At 43.6% G+C, this 20,877-nt stretch overlaps 1 protein-coding gene across 1 annotated transcript; it reads right to left on the bottom strand.

Moving 5' to 3' along the window:
• Positions 1-941: 941 nt before the first annotated feature.
• Positions 942-20,619, bottom strand: LGI2 (leucine rich repeat LGI family member 2). The gene is made up of 8 exons (XM_071432611.1): positions 20,392-20,619; positions 20,238-20,309; positions 17,378-17,449; positions 14,118-14,189; positions 13,489-13,560; positions 12,266-12,435; positions 7,482-7,646; positions 942-4,964 (listed from the first exon to the last, which is right to left on the bottom strand). The coding sequence occupies exons 1-8, from the start codon at positions 20,580-20,582 to the stop codon at positions 4,147-4,149; spliced, it is 1,632 nt and encodes a 543-aa protein (XP_071288712.1). The 5' UTR covers positions 20,583-20,619; the 3' UTR covers positions 942-4,146.
• Positions 20,620-20,877: the final 258 nt, after the last annotated feature.

Raw genomic sequence — 20,877 nt, 5'->3', positions numbered from 1 at the left:
CTCTTGGTATCTTGCTATGACTTTCAAGGAGTAATAGATACTTTCCAAGGAAGATTTGAAGAATGTGGTAATGGGTGGAAAAAATGTTCACCTAGCAAGGGCAAAGAAGGCAGGGGAAGGTAGACAGGGAAACAGTGCTGATTTGCAGTTGATGTTTGTGCTATGATGGAGTTTCAGTGAACCACACCACAAGGGCTGCTGACTCATAAAAAGGTGGAATGCCCAAAAGGAAAGCAATGATCCCAGCAATTGCATCCCATTATGGTATGTCAGACATGTCTTTGATTGCACAAGGCTATAATTAGTTACAGAGAGTTGTGCTGTTTCTGAAGAACAAAGAGGAAACAAAAGAATTACCCTCTTAGTGACTAGCAGGATCAATGGACAACACTCAAGGATTGCTTTAAATAAAGTGTATTCACTGCTGATAGATTTACTTTTTTTTCCATTTCAGAGTAAATGTCAATGATTCAGTAAAATTTAACAAATCTTAAGATTTTGTTTTGCCCAGAGCAAATATCTGAAAGTCTTGGAAGTAATTTTAGGGCTTGGTTCCTATTTACTCAGCATGTAAGAAATCCACTTAAGTATCTTAATTTTTTTTCTAATTATCTTGAAAATTAAGATCTCTTTACTTTGTGGTAGGAAAGAACAGCTCATGAACGAAACTCGCAGCGCTAGCTGCATTACTTACTTGCTAACACTAGATGGGGTGTAAGGAAAGAGTGAAGGGGAAAATCAGGGAACAGCAAAACCTTCGAAGTCCAAACTATCTCAGGCACAGAAGATTTAACTAACCTGAACATGGCTTTCTCCACCTAGTCAAAAGCCAAACCCGATCATAAATAGACGGGGACCCGTTTGCCCACCCTGTCCATTCCTCTGGCAGTGTGGAACCTCACAACTTGGATATTTTAACATGTGTGACACACCACTATTAGTCACATTAACTACATTTTATTCATATATTGAAAGAGTACATACACATATCAGTAGCACAGATTGCATCAGCTCCTCTTTACTAAAAAAAGCTCAATGTATATACAACCTTAAAATGCTGCTCTAGCTAGTGCATATTAAATCAATGCTTATATAAACTAATGAACTTTACATAGATTTATGTATTTTAGAATACATTAAAAATTATCAGTGGCATGTTCTGTTATCCTTTTTCACTGTCCCGATGGTCTAACATTTCAATGAATTTTGGAAATGCATATTTTATTTACTATTCAAAACAGTTTCTATTACAGAATATAGGCAATGGAGACAAGCCTGTGGTTGCATTTGGAAAGGCAGAAAGGATTTTCAATGATTAACAATTTCTGTTTTTATGCCTGCATCCTGCAGCTTTTCCTTGGGAGCAGGAAGAGCAGAACAAGGCTCTTCTTGAGGTCTTGCCTTTGTTTATTCCTGTGAAAAGTACCGTAACCTTTTCTTAATTCAACTGGTGGGTTTTGTCCTCCCTCTTAGCTGCTTTGGTGTCCTGTGCAGGAGCTCAGCAGAGCAGGCAGGCCAGTGTCTGGCTCCAGGCTCTTCCTGAGGCTGGGAGGGATGCTGAGCTGGGCTTTCTGACCCACCAACACAGCACTCAACAGAAGCAGCTGCTTGCCCGCAGAATTAATTTCCCTCACTCTCTTCTTCTGGTCCCATGTGAATGAGCTAGACTCCTGTGGATCACTTTATCCTCTTTATTGAGCCTGTCTCTGCAGATACCATTTTAATTTAATCCAACTTGATAGCCAAGTCTCAAAATCCCCTTGGCTCTTGAAACAGTACAGTCTCCTGGTGTTTAATACACAAGCCTTTTTCCAGCATCCTCTTGCTTCCCTTCAAGGATCCAATTTCTCTAAACTAGCTTTTCACTCTGCCTGATGCCCCTTCTTGAGTGACTAGAACTCACAGCTGAGCCCTAAAAGAAAGTGCTGGTGCACTGAGAAATACCACCCTCATCAGAATATCTAACTCTAGTGAAACTTGCATGCTTGACAGAAAAGCAATACAAAATGCTTTCCCACAACACAGGCTAAATAAACGTTGCTTGCCAGCCATATCCACTTCAAAAAGTAAACTGGTAACATAGTAAGAAGTTGCATTCACTGACAGACATGAGTGTCTTTGTTTTGTCAGATTTGTTAGCTTAATCCTAGGAGAGGTATTGCCAAACCCTACTGCAGAGCATTGGTTTGCATCTACTGAACCACTGGGACTGACACCACATTGGGATTTGGCAGGCAGCACTCAGTATCTCAGAGGGTGGGATGGGCCAGGTGGCCAGTGTAGCTAAAAACAAAACCAGGCTGAGCAACTCTGTAGGAAAAAAACCCTTAACACATAATTGAAAATCAGGATGAGGTATGTCTCTGACAGGCCAGTAATAACTTCATTTCATAGCAGAGAGGCAAAAGTTGGGGAAGACTGTGACATGCCAGGTCACCGGTAGGTTATGGCTCCTCATGGGAGTTCTTATACATAATCCTCTTCTGCAGCACACTCACTTCACACCCTGGATATTGGAAAGCCTATGAGAACATCTCTGTTTGTGATCATAGGCCATGTCTCACATGGCCAGGGGAAAAATGTCAAACTCACTCAGCAGAAGGATGGAGAGATAGGCCTAAGTATGATGGAATAAAGGACAGTTTGCTTTGCTCCTCCTGCTTTATGCAAAACCTCTCTATTATCCAGGCAGCAGCACAACAGAAAAACATGATAAACAACCTAGTAGACTAAGTGGTATGGAAACTTAAAGAAATCTCTTGTGTAATTTAACAAGCAAGAGCTCTGATACCCAATTCTGTTGGGTAAGGGGGGCAAAGACCCTTTCCTGGAAAACAGTCCCTTGCTGTTATCTTGAGAGAGGCTCTGTGTGCCAGGATTGCCCTATTTAGGATAATTGAATGGCTTGGTCTGTAACCACCCAAAACAGCAATGAAGCACAGTCTGTCCACATGCTCCTCTTTAACCTTCAATGGATTGGCAACCTGGCAACAGCCTGGACTCACCCAGTGGAAGTCCTTCTTGGAGGCAGGAGCAGCTCTAGTGTGAAACAGCTGCAACAGCTTGGTTTCAGATGACTTGGTGATACTGAAGTCACAGTTAGACTTTAGCCAGAAGGAGGATTTCCCAACGACAACTTAGATGCCCCAAACCTGAATTTATTGCTAATGAGCTGTGCTGTGGGGGGAAAACACTTGACAATAAATCACCTCACTGAGTACAGAGGAGCTACAATATGGAGTGCATCAACATCAGTATGTGTTTCAGGCAAAGCTTGAGCCTTGCCTTCTGGAATGAGAGTTCACAACAGCATAACATGATAAACACCCAGAATCTACTGGGAATCATCAGGAAAAGTATGAATTAGGGCAAGATGGAATGGATACCTGGAATACCTATTATAAAACAGGGGGTGGGTGCTACTTGTACTTGATTTCTTCATGGCATTATGCAGGCCTCTGGTATTTTCTGTCTGTATTAACTTGTTAAGATCTCACAGTCCTGGAGAGACACACTCTTCCTAGCTACCCATTTACTGTGGGCTGGGCTACTTGTTAGGCACAATTGATTGCTGAAAAAAGTGAATAATGGTAGAAAAATGGCAATAGATTTTGACTCTCCCTTCAGTCTGCAATGTATTCTAATGATGTCTTGGATTTACTGTGAACCAGAAAGAAAGATTTTGAAGAGAGAACTCAGTGTATTCTGGAATGTTCCTCTTTACTTTTACAATTCATCAGCAACCATGAAGAACAGGCTCTAAAATTAAAACTTACAGTACTAAAATGTTACTTTAGGAGTCAAGATCATTTATGCTTTGTATGGCTCACTCTTCATTTTCTTTATGAGATGTTCAACTCAAGGGAGTTTTCTGGATTAAATTTAGATCATTTTCTTAGATGTCAACATTAATTCTAATGCACTGCACTCTTTGAATGACTGCAGATTGTAAAGTGTCTTTGAAAAAGGATAAAATGGACATGTCATGCAGTAACCAAGTAAATGCAGTCCCTGATTAATATGCAAGTTTAAAAAGTTCAGAAAATGTCATCATACTCCATAGGTGCACCCGGTTTTTGGAAAGGTCTCTTTTTGTTTTGTTTGTGTATAAATGTCATTCTACATAAATTTCACTCTAGCAGCTTTTCATAAACTCAAGTCAATGATGATATGTTCAAATATTTGAGTGTTTCCTTTAAAACTAGAGGCAAAGAAAAAATCTCTTCGATCTGTTGACACAGCTGTGAAAGACCGTGGTGCTTGCACGTAGATTTCTTTAAATAATCTAAATATCTTCTTTTCACCATCCCACTGGTAAATCTGGGAGAAGGTATAGTCACTTCCCAAGGCTAGGTAATAATTGTTCTTGAAGGAGAAAGGCTGCAGGGTCATGGCTCCTCGGGATGGAAGAGCCTGTATCTCCACAAACTGTTTGCTATTCCATTTCATAACTCTGGAGTCACCAATGAATCTCGTGAGTGTGATGTAAAGGTCATCTTGTATCCTGAAACTCTTCACAGCCAAGACATCTTCCATGTTGGGGATTTCACTGTGTGGGACAAACTTTTTGGAGGCTTTGTTCCACTGGAGTATAATGGGCACCTGGGAACGGCTGGAGAGGATTAGATATGATTTCCCATCTATATCGAGAAACTCAGCATCAGTGTCCCTGAACCACTCATGAAGAGACTGATACGAATAAAATCCTTTGTTATTCCACTTATACACTGTTGACAAACCTGCTTTAGAGCTATCTGCTATGACAAAAAACATTTCACTGTCTATCTCAAAAAGCTCTATATCATTTGGCTTGGAAATGCGAGACACTTCAATATCCTGGAATTTGACAAACTTCGTCCAGCTTTCATCAAACTTGTAAATGTGTGAGCCACCAAAGAGCTGTGCCACCACCACAAAGACTTGGTCACCAACAAGAACGGCTTTACATCCCACTATAGACTGACCTATTGCCCAAAGAAAGAAAACAGAACAACACATGTATCAGCACAGCACAAACCACATTTTACACCACAGACATTACTACCAAAGCACCCCTCCCCTTTTTTTAAACCTGCACCATCTCATAATTTTGTCTTCTGCTACATTCCATCAGAGCATCTTTCCAAGCTTTTTGCTTCCCAGTAACTAGAGAGATTACTTGTCCCACCCTGTAGTGTATGCAAGTATGATGCACCATAAAATGCTGATTCCTTTTTATGCAAAATATTTTTTATTTCTCTGTTTGTTCAAACACATGGTCCCTAGTATCCAAAACAATTATTTAAGCTAAATTTAATTATTCAAAAATGACAAGAGTTTTTATCTTGCTGTTCATCAGATATCTGAAATTCTCTTTATTCTTGTAATGTCTGTGTTTCCATCTTAACTAGAAGAATGAACTATAGTCTATTTTTCTTGCTCCAGAAGGGTTAGAGTCAGCTTTTTGCTACTGTACATAGAAATACTGATGCATCTTGTGGATATATCACCTGACAGCAGGATGAAAAAGATAAATCTAACTCTGTTGTTTGTGTTAGGTATTCTTGAAATTTTGTTAAACCAGAAATATTTAGCAATATTGCAGTTGCCAGATAGATCAGATCAGGTTATGGACTGTCTCGAGAATGTCAAGTTACACTAAATAAGTACCACATCAAAAAGTACCAGCGAGACAATTACCATAGTTGTAGTTGGAAGCAGAGAGGAATTCCTGGAGGGATTCCTCTGTGAAGCACACAGTTTAAGTAGAACTATAGCTGCACAAGCTCCCCAGTGCATCTTTGGTCACTACAGGAGATTTACCCAGGCTCCTGTGCTGGTCCCCTGCCTGTGGCTTTCAGAGCTGGCCTGGGATGATCTGCCATCCTTGCAGTGTAGGAGAGCTGGGAGTACCTTCAGCTCAGTACAGCAAGGGATCTGCAGCACAGGCATGAATGGTCGAGCTGATCATCCAGGCTCCTTCTGATCTAACTCGCTCAAAACAAAAACTCTAGAAGAGCTTTCACCTGTCTCCTTCTGCAGAGGACAGCAATGCTTTTCTCTTCATGTTCACTGTAAAGGCAACCTTGACAACTAGCTCAGCTCCATAAGCCCATGTTGTAAAGAGCTAAATTTAGATATCCAAATGCCAAGCATATGGCAAGTAGTGAAATTCTCTGTGGAGCTGGCTCCAGAGCTCTACAAAACACTCTTCAGGCTCTGCAGGAGGCTCTTTATGTGCCTGTGTCCCCTGGCAAAAATCAGGCTCATGTACATTTCAGAGTCCAGAGCTCAAGCTCAGACCTTCCAGGAGCAAACTCTGGGTGTGGAGCTAGGACACAAGTCCCTTGCAGAAATGTCTCCTAACCAAATCATTCAGAGGAAGGTGAAACACACCTGGAAGTGTATATCTAGGGTTTGCTATCTTTGCAAATGAGTCAAACTCTCAATTTCATTTCCAGAGTTTTCCTAGGGCTCAGCTAGCTCTCTCTGGACTGTTGACTTCTCAGTTTACATCCCTGGTATTTTACCCAAATCTACCAAAACACAATGAAACCTTAAAAAGCAACATTTTTCACTTCCAAAATTTCCTGACAGAGGGGTAGCTTCTTGTAAGATTTTGTTAGTGACACATAGAGCTGATCTGAGGAGGTAAGTGCTTGCTGCCTTTGTAGAATTCCACACCAGAGGAGGACACAGCATACTCTATGTCTCCCAAAATATAAGGTAAAAAGTAATCAATCACATACAACAAGGACAGGAGGGAAAGGTGTTCCTTTGATAATTTAGCTCCTGAGTATTCAAAACCTCTGGCTTGGAGTATCTGAGAAATCAGGCAGCAGCTAACAGCTTTGAAGACAGTCTCTGCTGTCATGGTGTGACTGAGCACCACAAGTGTTGGTTAGGGACAGAACAGTTGTTATAAAATCAGCATTAGAACATCACCTGGCATCCACATAGGCTTTTTGTTTGATCAGTAATCTGGCCAAGATGTTAATTGAGCATATTTGTAAATCGAGAGTAAATGCTGAAGCTTTACAGCACATCTCTTTAGGTAACAATCACAGTTTAAATCCTTCTGTCATTTTCAGCTGTCTTCCTGGTTAGCTCACTCTACTAGCATCCTTCAGACCTGTTTCCTCCTGCATGAAATAGATTCTTTTTATATTTTGTTTTGCAGGCACTTTGGCAAGAGCAAGTGCTCCTTCAGCTTCTGCTTTAACTTGCTGTGTGACTGAGGCAGTGAATGCTGAGCTGGACCATGGTGTGAGATTCATGGCAAGTGTTTGTGCCTTCAGAAAAAAAGCCTAGTTGTGTACCACAGTAAGGTTAAATATGCACATATTAACAAGATGCATTACTCCATGGAGTCACTCATGTCCAAACATCACTCACTTCAATCAGCCAAATTCAATAGAGATTCAGGACAAAACCCAATAACCTGATCCCATCTACAAATCTTATCTGGTTCATCAGTGAGTGGAATCCCAGTGTTCATATACCTGTGATATTGTCGTAACTCCTGAAATTCATTTCAATGTGATCCCACTCCAGCACCATGCAGTTCTCCATGCTGGGCTGTGCAATAGCTACAAACACATCATTCTTTGAGTTGAATGTATCCACTGAAACAGACTGGTAGGGCAAAATCTGGTGGACAACAAAATCTAGAAACATACATTTACAACAGTTAGGATGCATCCTTGCTGGAAACACAAAGTGGTCACTGATTAGAATGATGTACACTGAAAAATGAGTGAAATACTCTGGATTTTGTATAACACTATCATGGAAGTAGCAGTACTCATGCTAGGCACACACCAACAGGGTAAGCGTCTCCTGCTTTAGGTATCATGAACTGTCCTCTGAAAATGTATTTGTCAAGGAAATCAAATATGTAAATAGTGAAATAATTCAGATTTTCCAGCCAGGCAGGCTACTATCAGTGAAATAGAGAAGTCTCTTTCCCCACAGCTGGAAGTTGCTCTCCCATCAAGTGAAATGGCCTTGCTAGAATCACATTCAAGCTGAGAGACAGCAACTACCAGCTGAAGTCCAATAACTTCTTAAGTCATGCAAATTTAATCACCAGCAATTTGTGTTATGCTAAACCAGGCAGAAAGTGAAATGATATCTGAAGTTTGCCTGGGGATAACCCCATTTTGCCTAGACCATAGACAAAATGGTGTAATCAAAAACTCAGTTAACATAATGTTTTATGGGGCATTATAATGTAGTTTAGGCATAAAATACAACCAACCTGAAAATTACTATCCAGTGGAAAACTTATACTAGACAATAAGACTGAGAAATTGGAGCAACCTGTAAAGATTAGGAGTGTAACTCCAGAATTAAAGACTTTTGTTCTCAAAAATTTAGCGCCTTTGTAGACTCAACCTGAAAATTCACCCTGGGGTGTGTCAGGAGTCACCACAGAACCAGTGTGGGGCAAAGTGAGGAGACTTGGGTCAGAATTTGACATTTGACCAGTCATCTGTGCAAGATCTCTATTATCAGGGAAAAAAAAATGGTGTAGCAGAGCTGACAAAGCACTCAGGTCTAAAATGTGATCAGAGGCTTGCACTGAAGTAATGTGTGGATATAGATATGTAGAAAAGGAAAGGCATCTTCCCTATGATGGCATTTCTGTGCAGAACCACACACTGCTCTGTTTTTAGCTCCATTTGCTACACGCCTTCATCATGCACTCCAATGTTGGAAGGGCCTGAGCATCCAGGGATTTTGGTGAAATGGTAATTAAGTCCTCACTCGAGTCCCTTATTTTGGTGCATTATGAAATAATTGCTTCTGAATGAAGAACCCTCTGTTTCTGCATGCTTGAAAGCCTTGCCCTTGAGGAGTTACACTTGTGGAGAATAAAGATAGATGACTACCATTAAACAAACAGAGCAGATTCCACAGCTGTGAAAGAAATGACAGTCTTCATTCTTCGAGGGACTATTATAAATAGAGCTTGGGCTTGGTTCATAAATGCTGGTAGGCAAACAAGAAAGTTATCTTCATTCTCACTGGGAAACTAAAAGGGCTGGGGAAAACTGACACTGAAGTATGCAAAAAGTAAAAGTAACTGACCAGCTATAAAAGGATGGAGCAGGAGCAGATACAGTCACACAAAATAAAAATATTTTTTTTAAATCTTGAAGAATGAAAAAAACCAGAAAACTAATCCTGAAAAGACAGCTCTTGAAATCTGAACAGTTGTGAAACGCTTTGGGGGAATCTGTGAATTGAAACAAACCAGTCTGTATGTGAAAATGGGTAGGGAAATCATTTGTAATCAGTAAAAAGCAATAACTGCTGGTTTTAGCACCAGCTGGGAATACCAGGCTGTAATGTAGAAGAGGGTTACACAGTGAAAGTTGCCGCCACATCAGGGTTGAAAAAAATTCTAATACAGTAAATACAGGACTGGGAGAGGAGCCCTTTTCCAATATCTTTCTTTTTTAAGCCAGATCCCCTGGATGGGAGAGGGCAGAGGACACAGCCCCTGTGTTCCCCCTGTGCTGCTGGCTGCATGAGCTGTCCCTCTCTGCCTCCCACCCAATGCACAATTCTGCTCTCCCTGTCTCAACACACGTGGTTTTCATGTTGTTTTCTGCTGGCTGAGAGTGGGGGTGTCTCCCTGTCCTCTGGTCACTTATTGCACCTCTGCTCCCTCTGTGGTTGAACTGGCATCATGGTGTCACAGGTGAGGGGCCCAACACTTTTATTGGGATGATTTTCCTTCTGGCAGCCCTTGCTTGGGCTGATGCCAGCACACAGGAGCACTGATGCCAGCACAGGAGAGGAGGAGAGTGCAGGGAACATTACAGGACACCAAGGAAAAATGAAAGTGATGGTCTGTTTGGGCAGCTGCTCCAAAACTATATCCTGCCATTCAGTCCCACTCTCCTCACATCCCTTCTTCCCTGCACTTCTGCTCCAGGTGAGGCTACCCAGGACCTGGGTGTGCCAGCAGGGAGTGTTACCCATCCCTTCCCTTCTCCCACCACAGGAGATCTCCAGCACAGGAGCAAGAATGGACCAGTACCTATTAATATGCAAACTACTTCCCTTCCAGACAGCAGGGAAAGAGAAGACCACCTCCAGAAGACAATCCCAGCTTGGTAAAGAAAGGGGGAAACAAGCTTCCAAAGCTCAGTGAGATGATCCCTGCCTGCAGGTTAGGGCAAAGCGGGTCCCAGGCATGCACATGGCCAGTTTCCAGTGTTTCCACTGTGGCTGTGGGAGCCCAAGGCCTGTTTTCCAGTCTCCTGGAAGTGAGCTACATGTTCCCCTGTGGTGCTCACAGCCATAGGACAGCCCCCTCACACACTGTTGAGGAAGAAAGACAAGAAGTGAAGTGAAATGGCTTAACCTGCTTCCATGATGCAAGCACTGAGAAATGGAAAAGACAGATGCTATCACAAAAAGAGTTAAAATTCAGGTCACCAATACTGTCAATCACTTTCTCTGTGAAGAAGCAACAGGACCATTTTGTTCTTTGCCTTTTTATTTTAACTTTGGCAGCACCTCTTTCCATCTCTCCTGTTACCATTGCAAACTGCAATGGTACTAAAGCAAACTGCTTTATTACTACATCCTGCACCGAGCCATGCTTGACACAGAGTACTGGAGACCAGAAAAGATGGAAAGTCTGATCCCAGCTGGCAAAGGAGGGAAATACTATACTAAAGACTAACATGAATGAAAGAGTTTTGCAGAGTCCTGCTCACCACTGACTGGGAAAGGAGAATACACCTACAGTGTGTATTCTAAGCCTGTGACTAATCTATCCTCAAGGAAAGAATATAGGCATATTTACACTCCCTTTGGATCTGGGGGAGGCAATAGCAGAGAGGGAGAAAACAGCAGTGGCCTGACATCACACACCACCAAGGTCATATAGAACAGAGTGTGACAGCTACATGCCGTGCTGTGGGCATTTGAGCAAATATTCAGCTGGGCAATCCTTGCCCCATGGAATGCCTTCAGTTCCCAAAAACTCTGCAGCATGTGGAGTTAGATTTATGCTTGGTGTAATTTCACTTACAGCAGAAAAAGGGACAATGGAGCATCATTTTTTTCCTGGAGCAACTTTGCAGTGTCTAGGTACAAAAAAGTGACAGAGGGCTGGTAGGTCAGGATAGGTTTGAGGACGGGGTAAGGCTCTCTCTTGTGCACTGTTAGTGCTACCCAATGGCTTAAACCAGACTGAAATGAAACAAAGCTCCTTTTACTTTGCATTGTTGTGTCTCAGTGATTCAGCAGATGGAGGAATGTAACTTTGGTGCTGTTTTAACTTCATTGCTCTCCTGTGTTTGACATCCTTTTATGCAGCAGGTTATTGCACTTTACCTCTACTGCTCTTCTGACATAATTTTGAATTCTGAGTTCATTCTCTTTTCCTTCACATATTGCCATCAAAGCACCTTTCATACCTTTCCTGAAATTTCATTTTACATTACTAGTAATCACCTTTTCTCTTGTCTTTTAATAATAATGACTGACTTGATGATAGATGAGAACTTGCACACCTTTGATATGACTGTTGAGAAAAAAGGCAGAGCGCTGACATCCTATTCAAAGAAGATGAAAAACAATACCCGCGGCTGATATTTCCAGTTATATGATGTGACTACATTTAAAGATAGGTAACTGCAGCAGTTTTGGCATAAAATATAAGCATAACCACATGCAAATTTCTCTTTGCTCCCTTCAGCATGCTTTACATTACCTTAAAAAATAAAAAATCAAGATCCTAGGCAAGACAGTAGTCAGAATATTATTGGACTTTTCTCTTCAACTTAATGGAGTTCTGTGATGAACTTCTGGCACTATTGCCACCATCTTTGATGCTAATAAATAATGATTTGTCAAATAAAGATAACAGCTATAGCCACATTTTTAAACTTATTTTCATTGCTTTCTGTGAAATACAGAGATTTTGGGAAGCTCATCTGCCATAACTATATGGCTTTATTCCAGATAATAGAAAGCATTCTGTGATGAAAATTAAGCCACAAATTGAGTCATAATCAAGTCTTTTGGAATATGAATAGGCAGAGCTCTTCTCCCATTATCACTTAATCCAAATAAAAACTCAGTACGTACTTTGGCATCTAAATGTAATTTTCCCATTTTGTAACTTGTTCTAGTACTTGGAAGTGCTTTGCATGTAACCCTTTCCTCCCCCCAGGTCATGCTCATAGAAGTGAAAGGGTATCATCTAAACTTCTGATATTTAACCATTTGTAGTGTGCTTAGAAATATACATTCTGAATACCTGTAGTGGTGCATTCATAATCAAAACTTGTCACATCATTTAACTTCTTATCCTGATATTCTGCTGGACCAATACACAGGACATCAGAAACAGTGGAATTTGTCATCTTTAACCACAAAAACAACCACTTGGCTTTGCAGTCACACTCAAATTTATTTCCCCTTAAATCTCTAAAAAAACACACAGAAATAAACATATTTGAAAAGGTTGATAGCAATATGAGTACTACAGAACTGTCATCACCTTGACATGCTGAATTTCAAAATATCTGAATATCCTCGAATTGTTCTGAACTGAAAACAGGGAATTTTACGTTTTATCTGGACTCCTTTATCATGAGCTCTTTTTCACTGGGGTTTTTGAAAAACCATTGCATTTTATGGTCATCTATAATCATAGTAATGGAGCACTGTGTGATTCATGTGTAAAGTTAGTTTTTTGGTAAGCTTTCATAGGATGAGGACTGTAATGTAATACATCCTGACGTTCAGGTTGTCTGCTGCAGGCCTCCTTTGCACCATTCACCACTGACACACAGAATTCCCCTTCCTTCACTGAACTGTCCAGTGCTGCTGGTTGACAGAGCAGCCTTGCAGACATAAAATACAGATGGAAGACTTGCATTTTTTGAGTCACTGCTGAGGTAGAGTCAATTTAGCTTCTTCCTGTTCATGTATGTGCAATTTCAGCACTGTACTTGTTCCTTGATCCTTTGGCAATTTCTGTGGCTTAAGATTTTACTTTGCTGTTTGAAAGAGCCAGGCCAAAAATAGGGGAATCCTAGTTACACAGGGAAATGCTGATAGAATGTCAGCAAGGTGCTACAACTGCACAGAACAAGGAAAAGAAGCTTTTTTATTTTTAATTAATCCCTTGTACTAAAATAATCTCAGGGAATATATAACAATAATAGGAAAATATGTTCAGAGAAACTGTCATTTTAAAATTCCTTGTCTCTCTGTCTCTAAAACACAATTTACAAGACATCAGAAAGAAGTACAATAACACAAACTATGTACAGCATCACGAGAAGCAACAGTGATTTAAGAAATAGCAGTTACTTTAGGAGAGTCTATCAAGCAAACAATTATACAATGAAAAACAGCTAGAACAAAAAAATACACTTCTTTTTCTGTGTAGATACCAGATACAGCACCACACACCCAGAACCTAAAACTGAGAGCAAGAGCGAGAGAAGCAGTAGAAAGATTCTCATTACTTACAGTTCAATTAAAGAATCTAAATCGCTGAAGACATCCCTTGGCAAAGCTTTGAGATGGTTATTTGCCAATGAACTAGAAAAGAAAATGAGAGTTTGTACCATTGCTATCTCTTACCTTGCAATTCTTACCAAGTTTGAGCTCACTTACAGGTTGTTAATTATCCAGTACTGTCCAGCCACTGGCACTGTTAGAAGTTACCAGGAACAGGCATTAATTATTCTCATTCAAGAATGGAGATTGCTTGAAGTTCACATGAAAGTAAAATATTTCAAGCTATTTTTTTTTCCCAGGTGCAAATGTAACCCACAGAGCAATCACTGAGCACACTGGAAGGAAGCAGGAATGTTAATCATGAGAAGGCAGTGTGGTGGTACCAGCCCAGCACTGGGGGTACCAGGGGCATCCCAGACCCAGCTGTGCCTGCTCACAGGCAGCCCAATATGTGGCAGTGCTGCCCAGGCAAGAATTGCTCTAAGGCTGGTTCTTAATTTATGGAAAGCATGTTTTTGACAGCAGAAGAAAGCTGACACAGAGGGAAGAGAAGTTTTCTGTGTAGCAGGAAAACCAGTGGTCTCCCAGGAGAGTTTTGTTCAATTAGAAATTACTTTATCAAATGTTTAATAACTTACAGATGAGTCAGGTCACGAAGGCCACGAAATGCATTTCTTGAAATGGTTTCAATTTTGTTTCCTTCAATAAATCTAGGCCCAAAAAAAAGTATTTTAAAATACTTTAAGTAACATTATTATTAGCATCACTGTGCTTTAAGCTATGGTTGCCAGATGCAGCATATTTCTGGGCAGCTCCTTCAGACTGAAAGGTGGGAAGTCTCAGTGGTCTCAGCTGCTCATGTTCCCTTTTCCCCTTTCCTTGGGCAGGCTGCAAGGAAAAATGCAAGTACCTGGCATCACAAGGGATGGCACATGACCCAAATGCCCAGCAGAAATGGAATAAAGTGAACAAGGCAAAAAAAAAAATTCCTCTCTTGGTAATCCTCTCAGGATGTGTTGTGTGAGGCAAGAGTCTTATGTAGGAGAGCCTCCTGAGGCAGACTTTAGAAGCTGAAGTCCTACCTTCCCCTCTCCCAAATCAGCAGCATTTTCAAAGCAGCAGGCAGCACAGAGGTGCCAGGGCTGCCCAGGCTGCAGAGCTGCTCTGATGGGTCCTGCTCCCATGGCTGTATATGCACACACAGGGCCACCTCCATGCCCACACAGTCCTGGCTTGAACTGCACACCTTTGACACCCACACAAACAAGCAAGACCACTGCCTTGGCTCTGTTCTGGCTGCCACAGTTCAGCTCTGTCCAGCTGGGCCATCTCCCCTGCAGGCTGCCAGCTGCACACAAGTCATGGCCCTGTGCACTGGGGGAATAATGCCAGGCACATATCGATTCCAGCAGCACCCTGCTCCTCCTGACTGCACGTCAGCATTTCAAGAAGAGCTGACATTTGAGCATCTTGACCCCTGAGCACTTGAGGACACATCCCCAAATACACCATGATCCCTGCAAAGTGATTGCAGCCAGGTGGCCATCAAGATATTGCATGGTACAGCTATACCTGGATGAAGAGAACTGTATGCTGACTTTATGAAAGGCTTATGAGATGAAAGTGCCTCCCTTATTCCTAAGCTCTGTTTGCCCTGCAGAGAAGTTAGAGGGAAAATGCTATGATACAAGGTCTCTTCTCAAGAAAGTGATAATGGGAATGCAGGAGATGACAAGTGCTCCTGGTTCTGCAGTTTAGGTGCAGGAAATATCCTTCATGAAGTGACTGGGACCCTGACTGCAGGCAAAGGGTGCAGATGAGAAAGTGTTGTGTCTGCATGGGAGATGTCAAAGGCAGGTCAGCCCTTCAGGGCTGTGTGGAGCCACAGATTCAATCCACAAGAGCAGAGACCCACACTGCCTCCTGACACCCTCACTGGCAGCTGGCACCTCTGCACAGCACCAGCTCAGTGATCCATGCAAATAAATGAGGCTACACTGCTGCAAGCTGGGAGTCAGGAATTTGCCAGATTCTTGAATCACCAAGCCTGGTCTCCAAGAGATGCTGCTCTGGGAACTCCAGTTGGTTCACCAGCAAACCTCCCATCTTTATCAGACCTGCCTTACCCAGACTGTACACAGAGTCAGTTTTAGGGTGCACTGAATGCCATTATGAGAGCTGCAAGAGCAGCAGGACACAGCTGGGAATCTATTATCTATATATAGGTACCAGCTGTGGGTGCTCCCCAGCTGCACTTCAGCCAGAGACTTTGGCTTTGTACACACAGACACTTGCCATTCCTATTTGTCAGTGAGGTTTCCTTCTTCTCTACAAAGTCTGGTCCCTGGTAACTAAGAGACATGAGTTATGGAAGCTGTACTGGTTTTACTGGCTGCATGGCCAAAGAAACAAATCACAGAGAAAGGCCACTCACAGCCAGATCCCAAAAGGTTGAGGGGTGATTTGCTGGGAAGAGGAAAAGCTCTATGGAATTGGCAGAAAAGGCAACCACAACCATTAACTGAGACCACTTGTTCAGCTGCTAAAAGAATTTGAAACTCTAAGGCTTTACCAGTCTTCATCCTGCTCCCTGGCTTGCAGCTGGTGGTCAGGGACAGAGTTTTGTCCTTTGGCCCTCTGAGGAGGGCAGGGTGTTTCATTCAGAAGGGATCTGGTTGCAGTGACCAGTACAACCACCACGATGTGTGCTATGCTGCTGGGACAAACCCATCAGCACTGGAAAGCAGGCTGCTAATGGTACAACAGAAAATGGTTTTCCTCCTTTTTACAAACTACTGCAAATAATTTTTTCACTGTAGACACAAGGAAAAGGGAATGCCTAGATAACTTGCTATCTCTGAAAAATCCAGATGTAGCTGAATAATGGATTTTAGCATATACCATTTACCATTATCTGCAAATTCCATTGTTGGCTACTCCACATGCACCAGACTATTAACCCTGAATACACCCCATCATAATATCTATTTGCCTTCAAGATTTTAGCAAGAGTCAGTTTTATGAGCATTGGTCTTTCTGTAAAAAGGACAAATGTTTTCCACAGCTACATTTCAGCTTGGAAAGGTGGGTGGAATGAACATTTTTTTCAGGTCGTACTCATAATTTCAAACACACCAGCTCATACTGAGTAACACAGAGAAATGCTGTCCTTTGGAGTGTGAAGGGAGGACAGTCTTGTACCAGGGCTAATACCTTTTTTAAAAAGAGAAAAGGGTGAACTGAAAATAAAAAAAAAAAAAATAAGAACCAGAAAAAGAAAGGAATGTAAAAATCAACTAAGTGAATGATATAAGAAAAAGGAGAGTTAAATAATTTAAAATAATAATATAAATAATTACAATAATTTATATTATATGAAATGTATGTTTATATATTTATGTATTTATAATTAATTACATAAAGATAAATTCTATGGGCATTAAATAGGGTATCAGAAAAAAGGCAAAGTAGGAGACAAAAGCTGGGAGAAGAGAAGCAGAATCACGGTTGTTCAGGGCAATACACCAATATTGTGCAATTCCTGCTCAGGCTGCCCAGAGGTGAGAACAGGCTGCTCCACCTCTTGCCTGAGATTCAAATCCCCTTAACAGGAGTGGCACTGTTCTGGAAAGCCCAGGCAAGCTCTTGCTAAGCAATGCCTGTTTGGTGTGCTGTAATTGCACAGAGATACCTGGTATTCAAGGCATCTTTTAAAAATGCACTGTAAGATCTGAAAAATCGTCAGCCACCATAAAGAATATGTGCACAGGAGTGGAACATAAATCCTTCAGCTCCCCTGCTCTTGGGAATAACAGTAAAGACCAAGACTCTGCAGCAGGAGTCTTGGCAACTTATCAAAACATCTTTATTTATAAAGGGCATAAAATACCAAACTTACAGGTATTCTAGATGGAAGAGACCAGCAAAGGCATCATCTCGTATAACAGTGAAGGAGTTGGAGTTCAGCAAGCTGAAAATGGAGAGCAGGCATTAGGAAAGCACATTAAAACTTGACACATTGGATTATGCCTGTTGTGTTTATTGCCCATGACCAAACTAATCTTACTGACCTGAGCTCATATCACCCCCCCAATGCAGTACACATAAAATACTGTGGAATGGTCTATTGAAAAAAAATTAAAGGCATTACATGATGGTAGTTAATGTCCACTACTCCCCAGGAAAAATGTGCCATTGACCTTGGCTAAATGTAACCTGGTCCTCAACTCAATGGTCCACTGAGCAGAACAAGCCATCATTAGATGGCAGGTCTGCTGAGTGTGGCTCATCACCCCTCCAGCCCCACTGACAACCTCTAAGAGTCCCCCTGAGCAGCATCCTCAGCTCCCAAGCACCAGCTTTATGCAGCCTCACTGGGCCAGCCCTCACTCACTCCATGCTCCCAGGGGGATGCTCTGAGCCTGACCTGCAGACAGGGTGCAGCCTGCAGCCTGGGAGGACAGCAGCCAGTCTGCCAGCTGGAACCACAGACATGTCCAAACCATCGAGACAGAGAGTCCAGCTGCAGCGCTGCCTCCTCCAGGCACTGCCTTGCCCTACTCCTGTGTGAACTTTAGGGACAAAGATGTCAGAGCTGCACCAGAGAGGCTGTCACCTGAGCCAGCACAAGAGAGTCAGGGAGAAGGAGGTGATGGCTTTGCCAGCAAACTTCATTCCTCATTGTATTAAAGCACAACGATGGACACTCCAAACGTTGATGTTCAAAGGCAGAGAGGGCAATTGCCTTTCAAGAAAGCAGTAAAACTTCTAGTTTGGTCTAAAATATTAACACTACTCAGAAGAAATAATTTTTGGAAAATCTCAGAGTTTTCCCTATGAATGAATATGTCTGCACTAATTGCTTTATTAGAGCAACTGATTAATCTTCCTTTTGTATGGTTTTAGGCATTTTACTAAAATTAATTTAGAAGACTAATGAACATGAAATGCAAACTTCCCCTGTGATCCCTGGATATTATGCTAATACTAGACAAATGCTCCCTAAATTATCCCAAAGAAATCTGACAAAGATGAAGACCACCATCAAAAATAAATCCTTGAATTACTATTTTACCATGATTACTGCACAGAAAACATTGTCCTGAGGTCCCCATGTGCTCGATTATGCATGCAGCTCTTTGTTATTTGTTATTTTTTCTCATGTTTTAAGGAAAAAGTTACAAATTACACTAAACAACAAATTTTTGAGTGCCTAAGGTGGTGGTTACCACCTCTTTCTCCTACATCTGATTACCACATAAAGTGACATGAGCAACTTCTGCCTTCCTCAACAACCCACCTCTGCCCCACCACCCTACACACCCCAACATCTCCAGAAAATCTGCTGCAGCTAAGGAAAAGGGACAATCTTCATCTGCTCTTCCTCCCTCTTCCTAGTACCACCATCCGAACAAAGCCAGATTCCTCCCATCTCTAATTTTCCACCCACAGCTTCTCACCCATGGATTTCTCCCTTTCCTTCCCAGCTGGCACAGGTCACTGTTTGCCACCATTTTTTGGTGGGGAGGTCCTCGTGCCCTCTGCTGGGGGCTCAGTGCTGACCCCCAGCTCTCACAGAAACTTGGTTTTGGGAACAGTTTCACACTGAAGGAGGTGAAGGCTTCCACCCCTTGCTTTGCCCACTTCCCCCCAGCATTTTGCATGGAGTGCTGCTCCTCCCAGTAGGAACACAGGCCTTTGAGCCAAAGGAGATGGGGGAGCCTCACCATCAGCTACCAGACACCTTTAGAGACTATCTCTTGCTAACACCAGTTTTAACATCTAGTTATGTGGTGAGCACTCAGCCTGGGTTTCTGGCAGGCTTTGGATCTTTTTGCTGAAGTTTCCTTTGCAGTGTATCTTTGCCTGGGGGGTCAGTCAGTCCTGATGGGGTGGAGGTGTGGAGGGCCTGCCTGGTGTCAGCATTCCGGACAGGCTGCACTGGGCTGGACAGGACGCAGGCTGCTGCTCAGCCTTGCTGCAGACTGCCAGAGAACGGAGTACCCAGGCTCCCCAGGGGGCTGTACTGCAGTCTCTGTATCTTCCCTGCTGCCTCCCAGGACAGCTAAATTAAGCAAGTTTGCTCAAGCTCCTGGAGCAGGAGGCACACGCCTAACTGCAACATGGGCACGACCAAGCAGATGTCAGGAAGGAGGGAGGGATGGATGGCTGCTAAGTGCTGGGAGCCAGAGCACTGTCTCCTGGGCAGAGGAGCACTGGGTCAGAAGGCATCTGAGGGGCCACCCTCCAAGTGGCACGCTGAGTCGTGCTGCAGACAGCACCAGCACTTGACACAGAGAGGATTCCCTCTGAGGTGTGTCCTGGCAGCCTCTGCTCACCCCTTTGTGCCCACTGTGTCACAAAGCCAGTGCAAGACTCCTGGGCACAAAGTGAGCAGGAGTGAGAGCCACCACCACATAACTCTGGGGGACAAAACTCAGCCTTAAACTTACTAAAGCTGAAGTTAAAAAAAAAAGAGGAACTTAGGGCATCATAAAACATTTTACCCTCCTTTAGTAACTAAATACACATTTTCTGAAGTGGTTTCTGAGCAGAAAATGCATCCCTGAGCAAAATGTTATGAAACAGCAGCTACACTGGGGGACTGTGCAAGCTGTCTTCTCCCGTTTTCTCCCTTTCTACAAGAGAGAGGTAACTCTATCAGGAGAAACGGAGAGGCTCTATGCTTAAAGGGACTCTATTCAGGAGGAAGGGGTGAAGTGCTACTTGGCCGTGCTCCTTCCCAGTGCCATACTTACAGCAGCTGCAGGGAGGGCAGGTGGGAAAACATCCTGTCCTTGACTTCGGAGAAGGTCCCGTTGACCAGGCTCCTGGAAAAAGAGATGCCCCCATCAGGCGGGACGGCCCCGCAGCCCTGGCCGCCCGTGCCGCCCGTTCGGGCCCCGCACTCACAGGGAGCCCAGGCCGGCGGGCAGGCTGCGCGGCGCCCCCGCCGCGCCCACGCACAGCGCCGACTCCCTCCAGCAGCTGCAGGGCGGCCCGCAGCGCGGCGGCCGGCGCGGGGCGGCGGGCGGCGGCAGCGCCAGCAGGGCGGCGGCGGCGGCGGCGCAGAGCGCGGGCAGGAGCCGCAGCGGCACCGCCATCCCTCCCTGCCGGCACCGCCGCTGCCCGCCGGCCGCTCCCGCCGCGCCCTGACATCAGCGCGGCGCCGCCTCCGCTGCGGCGCCGGGACGCGGAGGGAGGGAGGGAGGGACGGGGGGACCCGCGGGCGGGGCGAGGCGAGCGCGGCCGGGGCACCGAGCCCTCCGCACCCCGCAGGAATAAAGGCAAAGGGCCCGCGGGAGGCCCCCGCTGGTAGCTCCAGAGTGATGCTCCCCCCGATTTCCTGGGGTAGCATCAGAGGTGCTGCAGTGTGTCCAGAGAAGGACAAAGAAGCTG

Source organism: Agelaius tricolor, unplaced genomic scaffold (assembly GCF_023055355.1).
Source record: "Agelaius tricolor isolate 1412-34295 unplaced genomic scaffold, bAgeTri1.0.p SCAF_8, whole genome shotgun sequence".
In the NCBI taxonomy this organism is placed as follows: domain Eukaryota; kingdom Metazoa; phylum Chordata; class Aves; order Passeriformes; family Icteridae; genus Agelaius; species Agelaius tricolor.
The sequence above is the reverse complement of the archived record's forward strand: the minus strand, read 5'-3'. Positions and strand labels throughout refer to the sequence as shown.